Raw genomic sequence first — 27,540 nt, forward strand, 5'->3', positions numbered from 1 at the left:
GATCTCGTTAATTTGTTGGAATTTAGAGGCTTCTGGGGTTGGCGTAAGACTTTGATTTTGTAACCATGGGGAAGGCAGGAAGTGTTTGGACGGTGCTGGATTTTACTTTGATTTATCTTTCTTTTCTTTTTATCTTTCCTGACCTTTTCTCTGGTCTCCTGACCATTTGAACCTCACGACTCTGGCGAGACTCTGAAGTACCTGGTTAAGGCGAAGGGTAATGGGATTTTTATGAGGTTTTAGGTGAATTAATGAGTATAAATTTATACGTATTTGCACGCAAACGCACGCACTCAAACGCACACAGAAACGTAAAAAAAAAAAAAGAAAAAAAGAGAGAGAGCAATGATGATAAGACGTTGAATCGGTAAGACTACCGAATGAACAATTCTGAGCTCTTAAAAAAAAAAAAAAAAGAAACACCACACAAGCATATAAAAAGATGCAAATTCCAGATTCGAACCCAGAACCTCAGAACTGTGAGGCAGATGTGTGAACCACCTGCACTGTGCTGCCCCATATGTTACATATACATTATCCAGTACATAGACTCACATAGAGTTCGTGTTATGTACTAAAGAACAAAAAAGATTTATTAAAAAGTAATTCATTTTGCCTCCATCTTGCTGCTGAGCGCATGGCTGAACATTTAAAATGAGCTATCTCTCTCACTCTCTCACACACACAAGCCTCGGGCACTGATTCAGACTTGATTGCAGGGGGGAAAGAGTTAGGAGGAAAACAAAACCTAAGTGCGACCAAGTCATTCTCTTCATAGCCATTCAACAAGTGACGGAGTGGAGCAGTTGTGTTTGATAGTGTTAAAAAAAAAGACGAAGAAGAAGAAGAAAATCAAAGCAGCAGCAATCTATATAATTATCATCAAGCGCTGTTTTTTTTCCCCCTGCCTGGCAAAAAGAAACACTCCATCCACTGGCCCCAGGCAACGTTACATCAAAACTAATCATAACGATTAACATCAGCTGCTGTGAGATGCCAGGCTCTTTTAAATTCACGGAAAAGAAACAGATTCGCCATTTGATTGTAAAAAACGTAAAAAAAAAAAAAAAAGAAAAGAAAAAAAAGAGGAAAGCTAGCGTTGAGGTTTTTTTTCTTTCTTTCTTTCTTTTTTTTTTTTTTTTTGCACTGGGAGGCACAGAGACATGAGCTAATTGTATCCTGATCTTTGCCTTGAGGGCTTAAACAGCCCCCAAGCAACTATTCTCTCCATTTTCTTCTGTCTACCTTAGCCAAGTTATTGCATTTCTCGCTGGCGGTGGCAAGAGAAGAGACTAACGCGGAAGAATTTGTTTCTTTAAAGCAGAATTTTAAAAAAAGAAAAGAAGAGAAAAAAGCTTCTTTACTCCAGCAGGTAAGCACAGATTTCTTCTCGTTTTGAAGGGGGGCGTCGTGGAGGGGGGCGCAGCAGCTTTTACGCATGTGCTGGAGCACTTTGCGAACCACGTTTAAAACCACTTCCTGTCTTTTCCGTCACGCTTTCGCGCTTTATTAACATCGTATCCGGGCGAACTATATGTGCGCGGCGCTGGTGTGTGTCATATTCTTACGTAAAACGTCCGGTTTGGGTCCCACAACAACCCCCCACCCACCCCCATGTACACACAAAAAGCGCGTGCCGATACTCCGAGTAAACGCGTCCTCAGCTATACTTGCGCTTAACTGTCTCGAAAGCCTTCTCAACACCGTTTCAAAGCAGTTTTGAGGGGTTCAAGAGCGCAATCCTACTTCCTGGCTGGCTCACAGCCTCTATTTGAAAGACGCCATTGTGGAGTCATTACGCCCCAGACACTTTTCCCCCCTTCATTCTCTTCGAAGAAGAAGAAAAGAAGAGGACATGATGTACCTTTTTTTTTTAAAAACGTAGAATCAAGTGAATCGTTCCAGAAATAATAATCAAAACTAATCCATAAGCAAAATTCACGTTCGCATCTGTTCGTTGATGACGCCTCGCTAGTGGTCCTGTTGTGATCCAGCATAGTCTAGACTCATTCGTCTTAATGTAAAAAGAACATCCAACCCAAACGCTATACGGCAGTGCTCCCTCAAACTAATAAAATAATTATTGATTTATTTTTTTTTGAAATGTGCTCGTGTACGCTCAAAACCCCTATAATGTGAATTAGATTTGGAATAGGAGACGTTTCAATAAGTGATGCTGTGTGTGACATCAGTCGTGGCCACTTGATGGTGCTGTTAGAAAACTACACAGCATCTTTGCAGGCTCTGGTATCCAAGTCAAGTTGTGTACAGATGCATTGAGGTTGCTTTAAAGGGCAAGTTTGCTGGAGCTCAAAACCGAGCTAACATAGCGTAATTGAACATAACATACAAAAATATAATGTAACATATATAGCTTAATATACCACATCGTATCATAACTTAAAATATTATGACATAGCATGATTGGAGAAAAAAAACACACACCATAAGTTAGCATAACTATAACATAACATACAATATCAAGCCATAATACAACACAAACCACATCCTATGTGTTACAGTATAACTAGGGTAAATACATTTTAAAGATTAATAACCGCTGAAAAATCAAACTTACAACAAATTCTCACAAGGAACTATTTACAACAAATTTAATCACTAGTCAACCTGGTGGTTGTGTTATTGCTTTAGCTAAACCTTGGTTGACAGTTCAACAGCGCTAAACAAGACAATGCGCTCGCCATTATCTAGACTTCTTTGCCCGGTCCTGGCAGCTTTTGGAAGCTGGCTGTGCTGTTGACCTCACGCCAGTCAAGCATAGTAACATTGGAAATATGACACCAAATTTTTTTAACATCCATTGGGTCTGACTGGCGACCAGAACTCGTGGCACAGAACGCTGTCAGGGGTAAGTCAGTGTTGATCGAACACCACTGGAGGTGAGGATGAAATAGAGATTCATGTAAAAAAAAAATCCGAACTATCACTTTAACTTCTGCCTTGACATTTTTAATTGACTCTGTCAGAGCGTAATTAAAGAGGAAGTCAAGGCCCCCCCCCAAACCCCCCCCTCCCCCCCCAATTTTTGCCAATGATATGTTCTATGCAGCCCCTGTAGTCCAAATATGGTATTCTGGTTAATATAGTGTTAGTGGAATATGAGTTAAGCAGCAAAATCCGGCAGTTTTGATCAATATCAGAAGGCGGCCATTTTGACATTTGCAGTCGGGTGAAAATGGCATCATAGTTGCTGAGGTCTCAGGTAATCACTAGGGATGTAACGATAGCTAAACATCACGATACGATATTATCACGATATGAAGGTCACGATACGATAATTATCACGATATTGTGGGGGGTTGGTGATATTTAAAAAAGATCACAATATTGGAAAAAAAAAAGAGCTCATACTAAAAAAAGCACAATATTGTGCTTTTGTACATAGCAGCAATACATATAAACCACCTACAATCTCTGATAACAATATTAAGGCACTTACTTACTTATGCAAGCACATATTGATCGCTTCACAAGCAAATTAGGTTTCCCCTTCATCTGACAATTAGCATAGATTTTAAACACAGAAGGCCAAAACATCCCTAATGAAAATTACATTGCACTAATAAACTAGCCACTAGAGGGTGCTAGAACTGCACAAATGGAAATCAACCTGACTTTTTTAACAGATGTGTTCCTTTTAAATATTGTGAACATGACGACGACGATATTGTGGCAGTTTTAATATCACAATATCACGATATTGCCATTATCATTACTACATAAATCACAACTCGGTTTCAGAAAACAGATGAGATGTGATTGGTCATTGCCTGAGCAACTGTGATGTCATCTTCAGTCGACAGCAAGTGACAAAATGGCCGCCCCTGAGATGGATAAAAATGGCTGGATTTTGCTGCGTAACTCATATATCACAAATGTAATATTACTCATAATCATGTTTCGACTAGTGAGGTCACATATAACATTATTGTCAAGAAATGTTTAAGGTTGACTTCCACTTTGATTGAACACTAACTTTATTATTCTGCTTTGCAGTGGCGTAGAACTGCCTTGCATCAAATTGAGAGTTTCTGTTTCTCATATTTGAGTTACGTTATACATGGGAAATGTGACAAACATGTCTGTGTGATGCAGTGCAGATTCTTCACCACATCACACACAAAAAGTTTGATGACAACAGTTTAGCAGCACAACAGTAAACAACATGTATTCGCTTGTGGTTTTTGACATAAGTGAAACCAACGTGTGCAGTTAGTCGTCTGCGCCGTGTGGACATTTGAGACAAAATGGCCACGGGGCAACAAAACAGAGACAACCCATCCAGATTATGTAAATACCAGTCTGCCTCAGTTTCCATTGAATGTTAATGCTCTGATCTGAAATGCTAATTGAAACATGGAAAAGCAGCATGAGGTCGATCCTGCACTGGTTGTTCGTTGCGGCAGACAGGAAGTGGGCGCTGTGCAGTTTGCCCCTTTCAGGACAACACGATGGAACATAACAGGAGGCCTGGCGTGGCTTTTCGGTTTGAATGCTCTGGTTCTGATTTGTTTAATTAACTATGGAGCAATGTAATTCCGCAAGCGGGATAAACAAGCAAATTTAGCCAAATATGTTTTCAAACAAGTTCTGGAAACTTTTAGTGTACAAACAGTATGTTTTATTTACTGACTTCGATGAAGTCCTACAAATTCAGAAGACTTTAATACTTGTAGTTGGGGCAAAGTTGTTGCCTTACCATCGGAAAATTCTGCATTAAGTCACGCTGATCCTCGAGTTTCACGCTCTTGTGATAAAATATCGAGGAACTAGATAGCAGTTTTTCCCATGACAAGCAAGTAATGAATAAAGAACATTTTGGAACCACACCAAAAGTAATCGTTAAATGTTGAATTAAAAAAAAACAAATCAGTTGGGCACTTTTCTGAAATTGAAATTCACCACAAAGATGATCACTCATTTCATACATTATTTACGGACTATTTGGTCATGGCTAAGAAGAAGAGCATTGTGAATATTGTACAAAAAAAAAAAAAAACTGGGTGTCACTTATGCTTATTAGGATCCACCTGACTTTCCACTGATATTTTAATAGTTCCTGAAAATTTCAGGTTCATATCTTTTTCCAAAAGGTACTGGTTGCTATGGACATTTGAAAGATGCAAGTACCAACACTTTAAACCCCTTTTTCTCAGAACTAGGGATTTCAACCTTCCTACATTAAAACTGCTGTAACTTTGGCAATTTTTAAAGTACATCCATGTATTATATATTATTTTAAAGTGAATTAAGTGCAGGATTCGAATATATGAATATCTCAATTTTGATTTATTTATTTATTTTTTTTGGCACGAGGACCCTTTTTTTGCCTGGGTACCAAGTACCATAATATTGAAGTAATATAACCTCATTACTTTCATTACTTTACATTATCTTCAATTACTTTTGGATCACTCCAAATATGGGGTTATGGTACAATGATGATATGACATCAACTGAAAACAATCTTTTTTTTCCTTTTTTTTTAAAACCAGATACCATTAACAAGTTCAGCAACTTTTATATTGGTAGTACTATGTTTAAATAGTAGGAAAAAAAAAAAAAGTAATGTGTTGTGACATGGCATTACTTCACAAATGTGCAGACACTGGTGCAGCAGTTAGGCGAGCCAGCTAGCTTCCAAGCTAGCTCCCTTGTAGGCTACTCGGAATCTGGACAACGTTTGGCGGCTCATTCTCATGCTTTTCTTTGTAAAAGTTGTTTAAAATAAATAAGTCCTGCTGTGATTACAGTCCAAACAGCAACTTACTGTACTTCTTTACTCCTGTGTCGCCTTTTGAAACTGACTTTAGGAAGCCGAACACAGTCAGTTCCCAACATCACCAACCTCAATAGGTCTGTTCCCCCAAACCAGTTGGGTGTTGTAGTACCAAGCGTGAGCTGTGGGAGGAAGCACAGTGTCACAGGGTATTCAATATGCAGGAAAATAAAAAGAAGAATAAAAAGTTGTAGTAGCTGAAGAAACAGAATAAGGTAGGCTAACTGCTAGCTACATTTCTGCATTAACTTTCCTTGCCACTTTATACATTTTCTGATTTGGATTCGAAAGGATGGAAAGCTCAACTTTGTTCAAATGTTGGTACGTGTGTCGGAATTTTCTCACAAATGTATTAGCGCATCATGTGACACTTCAATGTGAGGTGGACATCAGTGCAGGTAACACACACGCACGTTTATGTGTACCTCCAACGACCCAACAGCACATTGCGCCACATTTCGACTTGCTTCCGCCCACCCGGCATCCACTACCCTTTCTTGCCTACTATTTTCCATAATGCCTCACAGATTTTACACTCAATCCACCTTTGCGATGACAAGGCTTTGAGGAAATCCAATTCCACCGAGCTGTTTTCAGAACTTAACTCTCCACGGGCACACTCCTTGCTCTCCAACTCGCGCGCGCACACACGCAGGCAGCATCATCCCCACAAATTAGTCAGGGAACAAATTACCTGCATTCTGAGTGTGATCCCACGCACTTTGCCGGCTGCAATACACAGGTCGCCTTTTGAAGAGCAGCCATGTGATTTCTCTCTCCCGCGCTCTCATTTGGCCCGCAGCGCCCCTCTGCCTTCTGCGAGGGATCCTGGAGTTGAATTTTAAAACTATGCATGGCTGCCGCCTGCCTGCTTATCAGCGCGTGCACAAATGGCATGCAAATCAGAGCGGGATCACACAGCACATTGCGGGCCCGCACTCAAAGGCAAGCTTAATTGCTAATTGGGTAGTCTTAGGTGTGAAACTCACACTGCCAGCACGACGCGCCAGTGTGCATGTTTTAAGGCCACTGCTTGAACTAATTAATTTCAATCGGAGTGTTATTAAAATTGGTGTTATAGCCCCCCCACGTCTCGCCACCCCTCATTCGCATTTTCAGTATGACGGACCAGGAGACTTATGAGTTAGGCTGAACGATTAGTCGAGTTCAATTTGATATCGCAATGAGAATGCAATATTCAATAAGGCTGCTATTTGGTGAAAAAAAACAAGCTCTGTAATCTGATTTATGATGACATGTGACTGACATATGTTTATGCCACATTTGTTTGGTAGAATTTGGTGAAGTTGTCATAGTGAATACTTAAAAGACTACAAGTGATTAGTAGGTACAACTCAACTTGTACTTACTAAACTTAACTTGTAACTAGGGATGTTCGATACCACTTTTTTTCAGACCGATACCGATACTCGGACCCTCAGTACTCACCGATACCGATACCAACTGCCGATACCAGTAGTACATTTTGACAAATAAAATAAAAAATCACTAAAAGATATTTTTAAACAAATATATTTACTTTAAATAAAAAAAAAACAAAAAAAAAACAGCACAGTCACTCTTCAATAGTCTTAACGCTAAAAATAAAACACAAAAATGCTCTTTTAGTTTAAGATGCACAATTTTGAAGTATTTCCAAACCGGTGAAGTTTTGGTGAAAAACTGCTGCAAGCTAGCACCAGTTAAAGTCAAGGAGGACTCACTTAACGTCTTCCCCCTCTGCCAACGGTCGCTTGTACTCGTCTGCGTCACGAATACTCGAGTACTTGAAAAAAGGCTGGTATCGGTACTCGCCCATCCCTACTTGTAACAGTGCCGAAGTGCTTGCGAACGTCACATTACCAAACCCAGAAAACAGGTGAGCCGTGATTGGTTGTTACCTGAGTCTTTAATAAGGCCCGAGGTCACCAACTACGGTGATCAAGAGTCCCTCTCCTGCATGTTTTGGATGTTTCCCTCATTCAAAAATTCCTGATCGTGTAAAGACTCTATAGGTCGCTAAAATTTTCTGCCTCAAAGATCTGACGGAACCATGTTTGGGCCGTCCATGTTTTATACATGGACTTTTTTTTTTTTTTTCTTTGGAGACGCACGCAGTATTGGAATGGTGGCTGTGATCGGTTCTTTATTTCTTCTGTTGGTGCACTATCCAGTGGCTGAATAGCAGATGTTAATTGTCTGTTTCACTAATTCACTGCCTTTGACAAGTATACTTGTCAATTATATTTTTTAGAGCGGGGATAATGGGGGAGAATCTGATTATGTTCCACAGTAAATGTTCAACTTTACTGATGCCCAACCACCGGTGGATGACATCATTGCTCCATTTTATACGAAATAAACAGTTTCCATGGGAGAAATGGCTGTATTTTGGCAAACCTACATTTTTCTACTGTCAATTATAAAAGAATGGGACGAGGCAAAAAGTAGGGAGTCTATTCTGTCATTTGGTAGATTCAGTTTATATATAATTATTGAACGTAATATCGCGTGGGTATTGAAAATTTTGAAGTTTTCTAAAATGGCTGGCAGTAAATGAGTGATCACTGTCTTAGCACTTAGTGGGTTTTTATTAAAGACAAAACAGCACATTGAACTTCCCCATAACACAGGAAAGGAAGTTCTGAACATCCTAAAAAGCACTCTGGCTGTAATTGTTATTCCAAAAATATAACCTGCCACTCGGTTATAGGTGTTCAACATTTAGCCAGTAGAGGACAGTCATCCACTAAACATGCCTAGAAGAAGCCAGGAACAGAAAGTTATTTACCTCATGTAGCTAACAGCTAGCTCTACCCTTGTTTACTCATGGAATAATGTTGAAGCATCGTCTGTAAGTGACTTTTAAGAACTATTACAAGTGTAATGTGTGAACTAAATGGTAGTTACAGTGTTTGTTTACCTTAAGTGGTAATTGCTAGTGGCAGTGCACTAATGCTAATTGCGGTGGCTAACGTTTAGCCTTGGCTAAGTTTACTTATGTTGATGGATCGTCTGTAAGTGTTTTTTTAAGACACTATACACGTTTAATGTGGATATTTGTGTGTGTGAACTAAATGGTATAGTTTTTCTTTACCTTAAGTGGTAATAGCTAGCGCACTAATGCTTGTTGTGATTGCTAACCATTTAGCATAGGCTATTTTTTTTTTGTCAAGTCACGTCATCTTTATTTTTATAGTGCTTTCAAACAGCCTTAGTTGTCACAAAGCGCTTTACAGTGTTTAATAATGCATAATGTATAGAATATAATAGGGATGTAACGATGTCCAAATATCACGATATGATATTATCACAATATGAAGCTCACGATACGATAATTATCACGATATTGTGGGGAGGTCGGAGATATTTAAAAATGTCACAATATTGTAAAAAAATGAGCTCATACTTTAAAAAAAAAAGTACAATATTGAGCTTTTTTACATAACAACAATACATATAAACTAGTGCTGTTCCAATGTCATGCACAACCAAGACACAAGATGCTCCATCCAAAGTCCTTTATTAGTGTCGCAAATAATGGTATCGGGCATGTTTCTTGTTTATACTTGCCAATACCGCACTGTTTTAATGCAGCCTCTACCGATACCAGTATCGGAACAACACTAATATAAACTACCTCCAATCTCTAATACTTAATATTGAGGCACTTACCTGCTAATGGTGTGTATGAGTCTGATGTTTAGTCTACTTATTTATGCATTTATTTATCTCTTTAGTCACTCGCCTACTTCTTATTTATTTACTGATGTAAAATGTATTTACTTGTGTAAAAAAAACAACAACTTGTATTCGCAGTTCAAAATGTTTGCTTTGCTCTTGTTTTGTTACCTTATTCTTTACTGCAAAACTGATATTCATTTTTATGTACAGCACTTTGTGTACAGCAATGCCTGTTCTTAAAGTGCTTTATAAATAAAGTTGAGTTGAGAATGCAAGCCCACATTGAGTTCCTCCACATACTGACTCGCTTCACAAGCATATTACGATCCCCTTCATCTGCCAATTAGGGTAGATTTTAAACATAGAAGGGCCAAAACATTCCTAATGAAAATTAAACTGCACTAAAAAAAACTAGCCACCAGAGGGTGCTAGATCTGCACAAAAATAAATCACCCGGACTTTTTTTTTTAATAGATGTGTAGCTTTTAAATATTGTGAATATGTTGACTACGATATTGTGGCAGTTTTAATATCACAATATCACGATATTGCCGTTATCGTTACATCCCTAGAAGATAATAAATTATGAGAACTTGTATCCACTTATTGAATTAAATGTATGTAATTTGCTCTTTAAAAAAAAAAAAAAATGTATTTATTTTTTTTATTTTAACTGTTGAGGTTTTCGCGCGCGTGTGCGCGTAGTGGATCACCATCATGAGGAGGGGCAGGGGGGGGAAAGGGGCACAGGTCAGCCATACAAGATGGTGGGTGGGTGTGGGGGTGGTTGTGGAGGTTCAGACCCGTTTTAGTAAAAAGGAAGGGGCAAAAAAGCGAGTACAGAAAGAGGATTGGTTTGCCCCGTGAAAATGCGACACTCGTACCTGCTGCCGCTGAAAGAGCGACAGCCTCGAAGAGCCGCGGGCGCTGCGATACTAATGTTGTCGGGGGCTTTGACTTCTCCCAGCCATTGCGAGCGAGCTGCTCCGCCTGACAGCCACGCTCTCCCCGCGCCTGCTCCTCTTCGCCATTTGCCACACAAAACACAACAGAACCGAGGAACCGAGACTACAAATCAAACCTCGTGACAGCAACTCCATAAAAAAAATGGACGAGACGGATATCATGGACCTGACGCATCAGAAGGCGAGGAAGCGGCCGCGGCCAATCACCTCCGCCGACGAGGCGGCGGTGCACGCTCCGATCAAACGAGCGCCGATGCGGGCGGCCGAGTGCCGGGAGACGTCGCTCATGTACGCCGTGCGCGGAGAGCCGGTGCCCGCCGCCTCGCTCAAACAAAATGACCACTCGGTGACCTCCTCGCCCACCAGCGTCATGCCGGCTCAGGTAAAAAAATAAATGCTGCATTTTCGGGAGGGGGCACTGGTCGTCATATATTCGCTTGTTTTTGGGGGGGTGGGGGTGATTTTACACATGACGCCTGTGGTTTGTTTTTGGGGATCCATCTCAAAAGCTTTCTGATCAACTTTTTTTTGGCTCTATTCAACTGCTGCTAATGGTGTTTTTAGGTTAAGAGGAGGCACTCTTATTAGTCCCCCACCCCCTTAAAAAAAACATTAATTTGCTTTTTGGCCTGCAGGGGTTGAGTGCTTGTGGTTACTGGCAACATTCAGGTCAAGGTCGAGCTGGCAACTTATTTCATTGTCTTATTTTGTGCACTTCGAGTAGTTAGCATGCCTGACTCACATTTGAGAGGTTGTGGGTTCGAATCTCAGGTCAGGAGTTTTTCCTTGAATTAATAGAAACTATACACAAGTCAATGTGAACTCATTGTATGTAATAATAAATGTTTGTGGTTAGTAGATTTGAAATACGTCTCTGGATTTCACGTGACTCAAGAGGTATGTAGACAATTGAATGTGAACAGCAACAATTAGTCATGTGGAAGTGGGCATCAAGTCTTGCTTTTATGTTTGAGAGGTTCCGGGTTCGAATCTTGGGTCAGGCCTTCCTGTGTTAACTTTGCAGGATTAAAGAAATGTAATTAATGGAATTGCATGAAGCAAAACGTACATCTTAAAAAGGGATACTTGTCATGGGCATCCTGTGGTTGGAACGTCTGCCTCGCAGTTCTAAGGTTCTAGGTTCGAATCTCCTACCTGTTTGAATAGAAAATGGACACAAGTGAATGTGAACAGCAGTAAAAATAGTCAGCAGCATTAAAAGGAGGCGTCATTTTCAGCACGGTATCCAAGTGGTTAGCATGCCAGCCTCACAGTCCTGAGGTTCTGGGTTTGAATCTCGTTTCAGGCCATCCTGTGTGGCGTTTTCTCTTTGTGTTTTCTCAAAGTACTCCAGCTTGCTCCTACATTCCCAAAACATGTATGTTAGGTTGATTGAAGACTCTAAATCGTCCGTAGGTGCGAATTTGAACACGAGCAGTTGTGTGACTAGTAAAGTTCCCACGCAATGGATGAATAAAACTAATCGACGGCAACTGTGTTGTGTGTTAACAGGACAATCGCTCCAGCATGTCCCGGCCCATGATCACACGCTCGCCGGTGTCTCCCTTGAGCAACCAGGGCATCCCCACGCCGGCGCAGCTCACCAAGTCCAACGCGCCGGTTCACATCGACGTGGGCGGACACATGTACACCAGCAGCCTGGCCACACTCACCAAATTCCCGGAATCCCGGTCAGTTTCACAGTCTTGTGTGTGTTGGGAGGCAAAATGGAGGTTGCACTGCTTGGCTGCGGCCAGCCGAGGCGCTGTTTGTTCACGCTCGACTGGTTTTCGTTCCAAAGGATGACCTGACGTTGCATGGAGACAGGAGCTCAGAACAGTCAGAAAAATAGAGTCCAATTTGAAATGATATAATGAACAAAGTGTAATTGTCAAGTTAGCCTTCAGAGTTTAGGAATGTTCTGAAGTTGAATAATCTGGGATGGGCGAGTACCGATACTGGCCTTATTTTAAGGTATTGTGTACTTGTGAAGGCTGCCGATAGCAACCACCAATACTCATGGGGAAAGAATATGAACTTGCGTAAGTAGTCCTCACCAATAGTTGGCACTACACTGCAATTTTTTTGTCATTATGTTAAATTAATTTTATACTTTATTGGTGAGTACTAGGGGTGTGAATTGCCAATTCAAATGAATTGTCAACTGACAATTCGATTCTTATCACGATTCATAGGTCACGATTCGATTCGATACCGATTAATTCTGATACAAATTTATGTCGATTGTTACAATTTATTTTTTATTTTTTTTTACTCAAAATTATACTAACCACTAACAGTAAACTTGTACACGTACACTGTAAGATTTGTATGAAAGCAATAGTAATATTTATTTATCTGAAACTTCAGTCTTATACCAGTGAGCCACTGTATTTAATCTGTTTCATGTTTGAACAGCATTAAAATAAAATATTAGGTCTTTATGTTCCATTAATACAGTGCTTCTCAATTATTTTCTGTCATGCCCCCCCCCGTAACACAACTCAACTCAACTTTATTTATAAAGCGCTTTTAGAACAGGCGTTGCTGTATACAAAGTGCTGTACATAAACATCAGTTTTGCAGTAAACAAGAACAAAGCAAACATTTTGAAGTGCGAATACAGGTTTTGTTTTGTTTTTTCCAAGTAAATACATTTTACATCAGTGAATAAATAAGAAGTAGTGAATAAAGAGATAAATAAATACATAAACAAGTAGACTAAACATCAAACTCATACACACCACAAAACACCAAGAACAAGTCTCATGGTGCGCCAAAAGCCAAAGAATACAGATGTGTTTTAAGACGTGTTTTAATTACTGTAACAGAAAAGATTTAAAGTGCATCTGAAATTCAAAAAAAAAATTAAATCCTTAATTAAACTATAAACATTTTTTTGACTGACCATGTCAAACCATATGATACGGAAAAATAAAATCACATAAAATCAATAAATAATAATGCATTCAAACTGATCACCAACATTAACTCAGGAGCACAATATTTAAAAAAAACTTTAACCTGCAAAACAAACAAAAATATCTAAAATAATTTGTGCTGATTTTTTATTTATTTTTTATTTTTTATTTTTTTGCTGTGTGCAAAGCGCGCATGCTCAGTGCAAACAAAACCCCTACACCACCGAGCGAATGCTCCCTGCGCACACTCTGCCAATAATGAGAATGCCACTGCCCCCTAATGTAGTGGAGGTGCAATTGCATTTTTATTCTAGCATAGTAAAAAAAAAAAAATAAATACAAATAAAAAAATAAAAAAGCATGTTCCCCGAGGTCAAACGCGCCCCCCTTGATGGAGTCTCGCTCCCCCCTGGGGGGGCCCGCCCCACTATTTGAGAAGCACTGGTTTAATATAACATTCTTCCATGCTTAAGGAATGAACCCTAACCCGAAGTAAGATGTTTTGTTGAACATTTTTCCATCAAAAATGGATGTTTAAAAATGGATTCGGCCGTCTATTGAATCGGTTCGAGAATTGCGCACTGTAATATTGCGATATATTGCCAAATCGATTTTTTTTTTTAACACCCCTAGTGAGTACTCAAAAGGTAAAAATTCGCATACTGTAACAGTCTGAGAAAAAGTGGTATCGGACATCCCGGGTAATAATTAGGGCTCCCAAAAAGTGTCTCCAACTCCTGTTTTTATACACGATTCCCTGCAGCCAAGCCCTCCATTTTGATTCCATTGCTTCAAGACACGATTAATCAACAATTAATTCCACACATCTGATAGAATTCAACCATGTGTATTATTTATGAATCATTGTTTATTTCTGTGTTGTCACGACCTCGGGTTGATGCTTGTGGCGTTATTTGCATGCAGATTGAGCAACTGTGCATATGTCATATTTACAGTATGTCACTTGGAAAAAAAACACGCTCAGACCTGCTGTGTAAATCCGGTCTAAGATGTTGAACGCGGCATGGAGGGTGCAGACAAAGACAACGTGCTTATTTGGACAGATGCCACAGCAGCAGTCAAAAAAGGCCAAAGGGGCACGGGGCCATCTGGAGGTCGCCGTGGGCGGCGTGCCCAAGGGCAAGTGGCGCCCGGCCTCGGGCAAAGCGCGACCAGCTGGCCCTGACCTCTCATGATGTCTTTCTTTTGCTTCATTATTCCACTACTACTACTTCTTGCCTCTGCACTATAGAGTGAACGTTATGCATTAAAGGAGGCTAATTAGGTGTATTTTTCCAGCTGTTTTAATAAGATTTTGCCTAAACTATAGCATACTTAAAACACTCCATATTTCTTGTCTTTCTGAAATTTATCTTATTGAAGTTTGCGACTGCATACTCCGCCCCAGTGAAGGATCCTGAGCCTTGTCACTAGACTGTCTTCTTCTTGTTGGAGCAAAGTACTTACTGTGGCAAAATAAATGCATTCAAGTATGTGCTGCTTAGCGGAAGCTAACACCGTTAGCTAATGCTATAATGCTGTGTGCTCAGCCAACTAAAGTCAATGCAGCGCTGCTTTCATTTTGATGTGTTTCGTGTAAATGACAGTGTAGTCTGGTGGTTGCTTGAAAGTGGCTTTCGATCTTCACCCAGCCTAACTGATTATGTCATGGAAGAAGAAACAAATGCTGGGAGTTTATGAAAATGGCATACGTAAGCGTTAGGCCGATTATCGGTAGGGATGGATATTTCTACTTTCCAAAATCGATTTGATTTCGATTCACAAGAGTTCAGTTAGATTCAATTTCATTTACCCCTCTGATTCGATTCACTTTGATTCAATCCGATATTGATTCATTATGGAACATCAATTCTTAAATATCAAGGACTTGTTAAAAACATCACAAACATTCAATTCTAAATTGAATTTTGCGGCGGCAGTAAGTCGTCAAATGATTTAATTTATGAACGAGGGTAACCCGTGTTATAATCACTTAAATGTTACACAAACATTGACATCAGCAAGGATGAGATGAAAATGTTTTTGTAATTGTAATTCAATAATTATAAATATAAATAAATAAACAATTCTGAATTAAAGTGCAATAGGTCAGGTCTTTCATAATGCTGTGAACTGAACAATAACATACAAAAAATGTCCTTTAAAATCAATTTTCTTATGACGTTATGGGGAAAAAAGAGATATATTAAAATAATCGATTCATCGTTTTATAAATTGATACCTGGTTCAAAAAGAAAAATTGATACAATATCGATTTTTCTTATTTATTTATTATTTTATTTTTTAGTTTTTTTACCCAGCCCTAATTATAGGCACCACAAAATATCCGTATCGGCTTTCTTTTGAAAATCTGATGGCCCATAAAAGATCAATTTGAAACTGTGTTAACCTCAGGGAACTATTTATTTCAATTTGTAAGTTAACTTGATAAGCGGTGCAGCTGACCTTGGGAATCTCAGCAACTTTAATGTTTGCTTGAAATTAAAACAATGACATGAAAGTTTAATATTTCAAAATTTTGAAGAAAAATTATTTACTGTAGAAAGCTATAGGGAGTTATGCTATTTACTTTTTTGTCTTTAAGTTTGAACTTTTTAAGACATAATAATGAACCTGGGAGAACGGGTGATCCCTAAACTTGTTAAAATTTTAAAACAAAGATGTCTATTTTATATGGAGCCCCTAAAGCAATGTTTCTCAATTCCGGTCCTCAGGCCCCCCTAGCCAGCCTGTTTTCCATGTCTCCCAATTGCAACGCAGGTGAGGATCGTTATCAGGCTTCTCCAGAGCTGGCTGATTAGCTGTCATTGGAATCAGCTGCATTGGGAATTGGGAGACATGGAAAACAGGCTGGCTAGGGGGGCCTAAGGACCGGAATTGAGAAACAATGACTTTAAAGAGACATCTTGTCCAGACAAGAAACATATTTAATTTTATTTTTTCTCCCATGTCACTTTAGGGGCTCCGTACTATTATCATCTAAGATTAAAGAAAAACTCCTTAAATAATAAGACACTTCAACAAAAAGTTGGAATTCATATTTTTCCAATATTTTTTTCCCCTTTTACGAATAATGAAGCTCAGCTTCAAATGTTGGTTATCTGCCTCCTTGTCTACTCATTAGCCCTGAAAAAAATAAATAATAATAATCTGTGTGAAGCATTCCAAAGAGCCAAGCATTTGTATACAAGTTATTTCAATTGGATTTCTCACCGCTCGACATGCCAACACAACCTCATGTAAAGCGAAAGATTCTGTTTGTTTGTGTTTGCGACGATGACGCTGCGTTTTGCTTCCAACATGCCTCCCGTCCCCTGCACAGAATTGGCCGCCTCTTTGATGGCACCGAGCCCATAGTGCTGGACAGCCTGAAGCAGCACTACTTCATTGACAGGGACGGACACATGTTCCGCTACATCCTCAACTTCCTCAGGACGTCCAAGCTGCTCATCCCGGACGACTTCAAAGTAAGCCCGCAGAAAATGTCGTTGGCGGCCGCTCGGCGCACCCGCGAGACGCCGCTCACACAATGGTGGTTTCCGAAGCCACGTTTTTGCATTGCCGCAGAGATCAGGGGTCTTCCCAGCAAGGGTGGCGCTCGGCAAAAATATGAAACATGGCAGAGGAGCAAAACAAACAATTTTTTATTGTGATACGTGAATAAAGTCTGTGTGCCGAGGGTGAATTGCACTACATGTGACCCATTAGTATTGCTAGCATTTAAACTCTTGTGTACCGCTCAGTCAGTAATTACGCGACTTGCCCCTCGGGAGCAAGCAAAGACGCACATCATCTGATAGATTCTCCACACTGAGGCTCCATCAGTGGAAAAAGTATGTCAGCTAAAATAAGCAAAGACAAAAGACAGGCCCAAGTCAAGCAGCAACTCCAATGTACTGCCTCGAAGGCTCAGCGGTACGCTCTGTTCAAGCGGCGCTGCTGCCTCCATGCTACCCTGTAAACATTTGTCTTGTAACATTTTGGATATTATTAATTGGTACGTGAGGATATGATAGTCTTTGAATTGGAACCACTTATGCAATACTTTCATAAAGATGACTCAGGAATTCTAAAGTAGGATTTTTGCATTTACAGTGACTCACCTATTTGCAGATATTCAATCAATATTAGTATTGTTATTATTATTATTATTATTACATTTTTGGGAGATGAACTTAAATTTTTGTGGAAAATTAAAATGAAATATTACAAAATTTATTATTATTATTATTATTATTATTATTGTTGTTGTTGTTATTATTGTTAATTTTTTTTGGGAGCTGAATTTTAATTTTTGTGGAAAATTAGCTCTCTGTCTCTAATTATATAGCCCTACTAGTCAGTGCTTGTGACTACTCAAGAGGTGGGCACTCATACTGGTATTAGTCTGGAAAAAAATGGTATCAAATATAACTAAATAAATACATAAATGTTTGAAATACATTTTGGCCCCATAATAAAGTCAAATAAAATGGTGCATACTACTGTCGCACTGTAAACTCATCTGTGCGTAATGAACAACATGAGTGACAGTACAACCAATCAGTAGTGCTGCTATAACATTTGACACGCTATAATATTATTCATAATAATAATCAGACATAAGACAATGGCTTCATGAACAGTGACAGGAAAGCCGAACAATTGCGGTCCCGTCTGTGCAGCAGACATAGCGAGACAGAAACACAAGCCACAGCAGAGTGAAACAATACATGCGGACTCTGAAACAGTACATGACACATCAATGCCATCACTTCAATTAGTTTTGTAACGTACCACTTCCAATATTCGCCATCTGCATTGCTTCGTCAAAGGTCGCACAGTTGAAGCTTGCTAAATAAATACAGCCCAGCTATTCATGCTAAACACAGTGTTGACCCGAGTTGACGTGAAGCAACAATCACGCACTTGTCTGGTGTCCTAACATGCCTGGCACGCTCCACCTTCCACCCTGCAGGACTACAGCTTGCTGTACGAGGAGGCCCGATACTTCCAGCTGCAGCCCATGCTCTCCGAGCTGGAGCACTGGCGCCAGGACCAGGAGCTGAGCCGGGTGTCGCGCCCCTGCGAGTGCGTGGTGGTGCGCGTGGCGCCCGACCTGGGCGAGAGGATCACGCTGAGCGGCGACAAGGCGCTGATCGAGGACGTCTTTCGCGAGATTGGCGACGCCATGTGCAACTCGGTCAACGCCGGCTGGAACCACGACTCCACGCACGTCATCCGCTTCCCGCTCAACGGGTATTGCCACCTCAACTCCGTCCAGGTAAGACGCGTGGATACGTCATGGCGATAATTGGCGTTTTTCCACATGATTGTTTTGTGTTTGTGGTCTAGAAGTGTTCCTATGACCGATATTTCCTTTGATGACTTTGTTTTTGATTGGTTTGTGATAGACTATGGCTCGTTCAGACTCTACACATAAACATACTATTAGTGGTGTGCCAAAAAATCGATTCATAAAATAATCGAGATTCTCATTTATTAATCGAATCGAATAGATTTTTAATATCCAAAAATTAATTTTATTTAAATTAGAAATGAAGAAGAAGGGGGAAAGGCAGTTGTAGCCCACATGCTGTTTTTGTGGAAAAAGGCACTTACAATACAAAATTAATAAATGTTTAAACAAAAACAAAAAAAAGACACTTTGTCTCTATTTGTCATTTTGTCTTGCAAAGCAGACTGGAGTAGATCATGACAATGTTGTGCATATCTGTAAATTGAAGCAGAAATCATTTGTCAATCAAATCATTTTGAATCGAAAATCGTTTGAATCGAGAATTGAAAATCGATTCTGTATCAAATCGTAGACCCAAAAATCGTAATTGAATCGAATCGTGAGACAGTCAAAGATTCCCAGCCCTACTTACTATACACATCGACTGTACCTACATACGGTATACTTGTGTGTCTTATGTTTCACAAGATTGCCCTATAAATAGAGCTGTCAAAATTAATCAATTAATCGACAGCTATTTTAATAATCAAGTAATCATTTGTAGCCATTTTTTAATTTAAAATTCTTTGATTTCAGCATATCAACAGTAATTGTTCACGGTAGGGATGCACGAGAATATCGGTGGCTGATAATTATTGGCAATTATCGACCAATTTGACGTCAAACGGATAAAGAAATCCAACAATAATGATCAGCAATTATCAACCAATTTGAAATCATACAAATAAACCAGGTAATAAAGAAATCTGTCGATAATAATAGACTTGCAGAGGTGGCAAATCCAGATCCAAAAAGTAAAAACCCTACCACAGTTTGGCTTTAGCCCCAGGTGCTAGCTAGCTAGCTTCCTAGGTAGCTCCCATGGTACTCGTTTAACTTCTAGGAAACCAGCAAGCTAGCATCAGGGGCTAAAGCCAAATTGTGGCAAGGTTTTTACTTTCATGTGCCAGCTAGCTAGCTCCCTAGCTAACTCCCATCAGGGGCTAAAGCCAAATTGTGGCAGGGTTTTTACTTTCATGTGCCAGCTAGCTAGCTCCCTAGCTAACTCCCATCAGGGGCTAAAGCCAAATTGTGGCAGGGTTTTTACTTTCAGGTGCTAGCTAGCTTCCTAGCTAGCTCCCATGGTGCTCATTTACCTGCTAGGGAGCTAAAGCGAACTAGCATCAGGGGCTAAAGCCAAACTGTGGCAGGGTTTTTACTTTCTGGACCAGGATTTGCCACCTCTGTAGACTTGCCACTTTAGCCCATCTGTTGTGGTTTTGGCAGTGACGGCGGCCAACATCTAACGATTACAATTTGTTTTGTCGACACACCTGTATACTAGGTTTGCTCATGTGACGTTAGCTGACTGAGGCATGATTGGTCGCTACCTGCCCTGAGCACACGTCAAGTCATTTTCAGTTGACAGCAAGTGGAAATATGTGATTTTTCTAAGTTATTAATTGTAGATGGAAAATAATTAAGTGATCAAATTAATTACAGACAAAACTTCTTACTGCTGAAAATGGTTGAGTCATGTATCCCTTTCAAAATATTAATAGGTCGCCATCCTTCGACTTCTGCTGCAACTAACTAACCAGCATAGACTACAGGTGTGATGCAGGAGGCTCCGCCTACATCACCAAAGAAACTGGGAATCAACTTTTAACATGGCAGAACAGGCAGGCAGAGATGAGGAACGTGACTATTTGTGCACAAATGCTTCGATTCGAGATGTTTCAACAAAGGTGATGTTGTTAAGCGTCAATAATATCCTATTTGTGTGAATAACATTTTTCACACTTCACGCAAGTCGTCCACAATTTTCAATTTGTTCCAGAAAGTATCAATTTACGCTCGCTTCAACTCAGCCTTTCTCAATGTTTCTTTATGAGGATCCCCGCTACTTGAAAATGTGAATGACTTGGAAATGATGAATCTTAAAATGTGAGGATAAGCACATAGTGGATCAGTCGTTACGTTAATTTAGAAAAGCAGGAAATTGAAATGATGTTGATGGATCTTGATGGAATTGTTAGCAAGTTGGCATCAAAGGAAACAGGCCTGCCTCACATTTGTAAGGTGTGAGGTTCGAATCTCATCCCCAGCATTCCTGTTTGCATGCTCTCGCCCAGCGTACGTGAGTTTTATGCAGGTTTTCTTCATATCCATTTTCTTGACCACTTGCTCCTCACACGGGTCACGGGGGGTGCTGGCGCCTATCTCAGCTGGCTTTGGGCAGTAGGAGGGGTACACCCTTGGACTGGTTGCCAGCCAATCACAGGGTTTTCTTCATATTCCAAAAAAAAATGTTAGTTTTCAGGGATTCCCAAACTGGGTTCGGGGGACCACCAAAGGGTCCAAGAGTTCGAGCTTGGGGCCCTGCAAAATAATTAGCAAAAAAATATCGGCATATAATTTGAAAATGTGCATAGCGTCGCTGTCCTGTGACAAAAACACTTATCTCCATTTTTGTCTTTTTTATGTTTAACACATTTTTATTAACCTTGCTCTTGCAAGATGATTTCTCGCGGTATTTGTGAGTTCACAAACTCCTCAGAATACATCTTGTCACTCTCGCTAATAACCGTCAGTGGTTCGAACCAATCACAGAGTGACATTGTGTTTGGGGGCGGGATATGCAACTGTGACGAAACCAGGAAGTCAGCGCCGACGCCGGAGCTAACAAACAAACCTTACATGGACGAATGGACGCTGCAATTAATTCTGTTCTCGCAGAATTACCGTTTCCTTGTTGAATGTTGAACAGCGAGAGGCGCTTCGTGCATTTCTAGCTGGTAAGATGTTCGTGCTTTTCCCCCCATCGGCAAGGACGAAGACAAAATTTTCACCCATAGCCGTGATTAGTTAAAACAAACGTGTGGTATGTCGCATCGTCCAATCAGCTTGAATTATTGTACAGAATCTCCCGCCTTTTCCCGACCAAATTACTGTGGAGAGGTACTAGATGGATATGCAATATCCATTTGGCTGTTGCCAGGTTACATTTTTATGTTGTTTTTTTTGGATGAAACTGAACACAGATGTCCCAAAAACATTTAAAAAATGGCCATAAGTGTGTTTCACAGGACAGCAAGGATATCTATGTTATAGAACAATCAAAATAAAACATTTACCCTCCCAACTTTTGCTTTAGGCTTGCTAAAAGTCTGTAATAATTGTGGCACATCATCACACAAATATGACGTCCCAATGTGAATAAAGTTTTGAAAAGTTTGCATATTGTCACTATTCCTAATTCTTTCTAGAACAATTGGTGTATTTTTCTTTTTTAAACAATAAAGGAAAGTTGCTTGTTGACTTGTCATAAGCTTTTACTATAATGTTGTATTGCAACTTGAAAAATTACACATTTATTCTTGTAAAATTGTAACTTTTTTTCTTGAAACTACACAAACTTTATTCTTGTAACTTTTTGTACTCGTTTGGCATTTAGTTAACTTGGCAATAATATATATCCATCTGGTACCTCTCCATAGTAATTTGGTCGGGAAAAGGCGGGACATTCTGTACAACAATTCGAGCTGATTGGACGATGCAACATTCTACCTGTTTGTTTTAACCAATCACGGCCATGGGTGAAAATTTCGTGTTCGTTCTTGTCGGGGGGGGGGGTCTATCGGGGGTAAGCACGAACATCTCACCAGCTAGAAATGTACGAAGCACATCTCGCTGTTCAACATTCAACAAGTAAACGGTGAGTAATTCTGCGAGAACAGAATTAATTGTAGCGTCCATGTTAGGTTTGTTTGTTAGTCCCGGCGTCACCGCTGGCTTCCTGGTTTCGTCACAGTTGCATATCCCGCCCCCAAACACAATGTCGCTCTGTGATTGGTCCGAACTACCAGTGGTTCGGATCGGCGGAAATCAATGGGAGCAGTACAAGATGTATTCTCCAGAGTTTGTGAACTCACAAATACCGCGAGAATTCATCTTGCAAGCACAAGGTTAGCATTTAGTGGTACACGTGGTAAGTTAGGTTTAATTAGTGCTACAATTATGAGTGAGATTCTAGGAAAAAGTGTTCTCATGTAAGCGGTCCTTCAACCCAATAACTTTATTAACCCCAATGTTGAAAACTCTGAATTGTCCATAGCTGAATGTAGATTGTCTCGATGTGCCTCGCAATAGTCCAGCGACCAGTCCAGGGTGTACCTCACTTCCCACAAAGTCAGCCGGGATAGGCTCCAACTCACCCGTGAGCCTAATGAGGAAAAGCGCTGTGGAAAACGGACGGACGGCTTTAGCGGAGGCCTGCATGACAACTGAGTAGTCAGTCTGTTAGAAAATAAAAAGCTTTTCAGCTTCTTAAGTTCTCAGTTCTCGTCTTATGCATTATTGAAGGAGTGGAGGCATATTTGAATAGATTTGGCATTGATCTGGACAGTCTGAAAAACACCAAAAAAAACAACAACAAAACCGCCTCTGAAGTGAGTGCAAGAGAGAAACTGAGCGCGCTCCCTGGCAGCTTGTCCCCAGGCGGGGCCCATAATCCTGTTTGGTTATTAAAGCACGCCGGCGGTGGATACTGTATCTGCGGCTAATGGAGGCAGGGAGAGATGGGGGGGCGGGGTAAGGAGAAGGGAAGGAGGGCGGGGGCTGCCAGTAGTATGGGGGACCTTTGTAGTTTCTGCAGAGGCTTGGGCCTGGGGGCTATAAGGGGAGAAATGGGGAAAAGGGGATTGGGGGGGTTGAGCAGCCCACACTGAGCCAAGTGCTGGAGAGAAAGCCACACTGCTCCCTGGGGCCTCTTCGATGGAATGTGATCCTACAGGCCCCAGGACACGTCTGCGAGGCGGCGAGCTCACAAACACGTACTGTATGCAGACCAACGCAAACACACAACCAGCATCAATACGCACAACAATAGATGTGAATACGAGACAGAGACTATGTGAACATCTCGTAGAAATTCCAGTCAGTTTTTGTCTTCAAAGTACCCTAAAAAATAGGGTCTGGCCGATTAATCGGCCGCCGATTATAATCGGCCGATTATTGGCCTTCAAACATCGGCCAAAACAATCGGCCAATTTGGGCCAAATGACAGATTAAGAAAAGCGAAGTTTCCGACGCTGTGAAAGTACCCTGAATGCACCATTTTGTTTGCGTAGCATTAGCAACTAGCAAGTGTGTAGCATATGTTATTCTGGTTATTCTGTTGTCCTTAAGCTGTTTTTAATGACATCTCAGTTGGAGTTAAGTGTAAAACTAAATACACAACGTTATAACATCGGTAGCCCAGCAGGAAGTTAGCAGGAAGTTAGCAAATGCTAACAGGAAGTTAGCACGAATATCCACACACAAATCTTGTGGGAACACATTCCCACAGATGAGATAACACTACGCAAAGGCACATATTCTTCCCAATGTGTGAAAAATGAGTTATTTTCATAGAATTCAATTCACTTTCTTCTGTACTCACTTTAAGTGTGTACGCCATGCCCCCAAAAGGCCAAAACGAACAGGAACAGTCAGTATTTGTTCTTACTGTTTTTTCAGTTGCTATTATATTAGTTTTTTCTATTCTTATTTCACGTTCTTGTTTTTATTTGGTCATTGTCCTTTCATGTTATATTATATTATTATTGTTATTATTAAGTTGATATTTCAAGGATTCAAAGACTTTCTCTTCTCAAAATTCAAGGATGCAAACATCCTAGTTTTTTTTTTTTTTTTGCCTTCACACACATTTCCACATGACATGGCACGAAATCCAATCCCTGAGGTCCCAGTTTAGCCCAGTAAGTCCCAAGACTTGTGAAAATCAACAAATCCTATCAAAATGGATTCAGTGTTTGCAGTCAATGTGACCCTGACATGAGCTACAGGAAGCTGAGCTACATTCACGCTATGCTAACTCCTCCAGGGATCATTTTAGCGATCCAGACTCGATCCCTCCATTCATTTGTATACCACGCCATGCTGGCAGGATAGTAGCAATATCATCAGGCAAAGGATTGACATTGGAGAGCAGCGATAAAATTAGCGTTTCCCTTCAACATTCCGTCAAAGTGAATTCCCATCTCATTTTGATGGAAAGTACACAATGACATAATGTACATCAACCCAAGGAAAGATTTTCCTTTTTAGTTGAAAATAATGTATATAGCGCCGTGCTTTGGCCGACAGCATACAGGATGTTTTTTGTTTGTTTGTTTTTGTCTATAGGTTATTTGGTCCCAACCTATCTTAGCGCTAAGCTAGTTTGTCTCCCAGGTCCCTTCGTTTGTTGCTAGGACGGCGTTAGCCGGCCAACATCCACTCAAATATAGCGAGTACACGGCTTTCACAAATTTGCACTCCCCATGTAGGTACGTCAGTATAGTTTTCAACCATTTCTGTCCTGCCAAAATGGTGTTGTTTACATTTGCTGCAGTGACGTCCGCTTCAGCAAGATTATTCTGCTGAATACGATACTGGCATCGAAACAGGAGTTCATATCACATTGCAACATTTTTGCCGAAACAAATACAACATGGGGCTTAATTCTCACCCCATTTTTATTTATTCAACTTTTCGTGGAATATAAACCTAGCATTTTAGTCTTATTTTAGCCCAAGAAAACAATTGTATTCGTCTAGTTTTAGCCAACAAAAACTGTTTTAGTCAGGACAATCATTTTAATGAGCGTTTAATGTTGAACATTCCAGTTCTAAAACTATTTCACATAAAATTTCCTCTCATCTTTTTGATGGAAAAACAACTTCACACATAATTACAGTATATCAACAAGTGGCTACTATGGCTCCATGCTACAAGCTAGTAAGTTAGCCAGCATTAGTTAGTGATCGGATTAACATTGTTGGAACATTAGCTGTTGGGTTAATGTTATAACTATAATTTACTTCTTTCTTTTTTTTTTCTTTTTTAACCCTTTCCCATGAATCCACCTCCTGTCTTTCCCATGTGTGCATATTGCACTCATTAGCTGTAGATTTGAAAGAGGGGTTGTCACATAACAGTGACACAGTGACAAATTGGAAGAGACAGGATTTTACAAAATCGACTAATTTTTGTCTCATTTTTGTTCATGAACTAAAATGTCAAAAAATTTAAGTCCAGTCCATAGTAGGGATGTAACGATAAGGGCAATATTGTGATATCGTGATATTAAAACTTCCATAATATCGTCGTCGTCATGTTCACAATATTTAAAAGAAACACATCTGTTAAAAAAGTCAGGTTGATTTCCATTCGTGCAGTTCTAGCACCCTCTAGCGGCTAGTTTATTAGTGCAATGTAATTTTCATTAGGCATGTTTTGGCCTTCTATGTTTAAAATCTATGCTAATTGTCAGATGAAGGGGAACCTAATTTGCTTGTGAAGCGATCAATGTGTGCTTGCATACGCAAGTAAGTGCCTCAATATTGTTATTAGAGATTTTAGGTGATTTATATGCATTGCTGTTATGTACAAAAGCACAATATTGTGCTTTTTTTTTTAGTATGAGTTTTTTTTTTTTTTTACAATATTGTGATCTTATTTAAATATCGCCAACCCCACCACAAAATTGTGATAATTATCGTATCGTGACCTACATATCGTGATAATATCGTATCGTGATGTTTGGATATCGTTACATCCCTAGTCCACAGTGCATCCTATCGCGTAGCCACAATTGGTTCAGCTCAGCCGCGATGGTGCACTTGTACTTTTTTTCAAGCGACCTCGGCATACGATGCATATACAAAAGCGGCCCACGCTTTTTTTCAGTCTGTCGCAATTAATTTCTGTTTCAGGTTCTGGAGCGCCTGCATCAGCGAGGCTTCGAGATCGCCGGCTCCTGCGGGGGAGGCGTGGACTCGTCGCAATTCAGCGAGTACGTTCTGAGGCGGGAACTGAGGAGGACGGCTCAGCGAGGAGGACCCAATTCCAATAGGATAAAGCAAGAGCAGCTAGACTAGAGACTCTGCTGGACTTTTACGTGTTCTGGACTCTTCTTCACGTTTTCTTCACTTGTTTTAATTTCTTGTTGATGTTTTTGTTTTCTTATAAAATCATCTAGAGAATAAAAAAAAAAAAAGAGGTGCATCTGCCGTGGGAAGATTTGCGATGTTTGAATTAGAGATTGCAAGGACATTTGTGATTGTCTACCCCCATAAAACACGATTGAGAAAGATTTATATATGTTGTATCCCTAAATAAAGTTTGTTTTAAAACTTTGAGCCTACATTAGGTTGAATATGATTTGGAATCAGCGGCACGGTGGACTAGCGGGTGGCACCTCTGCCTCACAGATGAGTTTCATGGATCCAGTCTTAGCTCAGACTGCTGTGTGGAGTTTACATGTTCTCACCAAATTCATTAAGATGCACCATAGTCCACAGGTATGAATGGTTGATGGTCAGACTGCTTTGGTTTATTTAAGATTCAAAATTGTCTATAGTGCAAATGTGAGGGAATGGTTATTTCACTACAGTGGACTCCCAACGGGGGTTGGAGACTGGGCCGCCCCGTGGATAACGGGGGGAAAAAAACGTCATTGATGTCCATTGAAATACATTGGGGGGGAAAAAATGTTAAAGAACAAAAACACTGATAAATATTCAACACGCGTTTTCCACAACAAACTGGACACGGGAATGTGGAAAATAAAATGATTTTGAATCCCATTCCTACTCCATGAATTTTATTGCATTCCCAGTTGCCCGTAACTGCTGACTTGACGTCAACACCTGACTGGTGCGGTGG

General features: G+C 40.2%; 1 protein-coding gene across 2 annotated transcripts; it reads left to right on the forward strand.

Annotated features, from left to right (window-relative positions):
* The first annotated feature begins 769 nt into the window (after positions 1 to 769).
* On the forward strand, positions 770 to 27,019 carry LOC144018120 (BTB/POZ domain-containing protein KCTD1). Of its 2 annotated transcripts, none has more exons than XM_077520286.1 (5): positions 770 to 1,372; positions 11,962 to 12,140; positions 16,714 to 16,858; positions 18,349 to 18,654; positions 26,589 to 27,019. In XM_077520286.1, exons 2-5 carry the CDS (start codon positions 11,977 to 11,979, stop codon positions 26,751 to 26,753), a joined length of 780 nt encoding a protein of 259 aa, XP_077376412.1. In that variant the 5' UTR covers positions 770 to 1,372; positions 11,962 to 11,976; the 3' UTR covers positions 26,754 to 27,019. The 2 variants fall into 2 exon arrangements, with proteins under 2 accessions (XP_077376412.1, XP_077376403.1); XM_077520277.1 differs by lacking the exon at positions 770 to 1,372 and adding an exon at positions 10,300 to 10,831.
* Positions 27,020 to 27,540: the final 521 nt, after the last annotated feature.

Source organism: Festucalex cinctus, chromosome 1, assembly GCF_051991245.1.
Source record: "Festucalex cinctus isolate MCC-2025b chromosome 1, RoL_Fcin_1.0, whole genome shotgun sequence".
Taxonomy (NCBI): domain Eukaryota; kingdom Metazoa; phylum Chordata; class Actinopteri; order Syngnathiformes; family Syngnathidae; genus Festucalex; species Festucalex cinctus.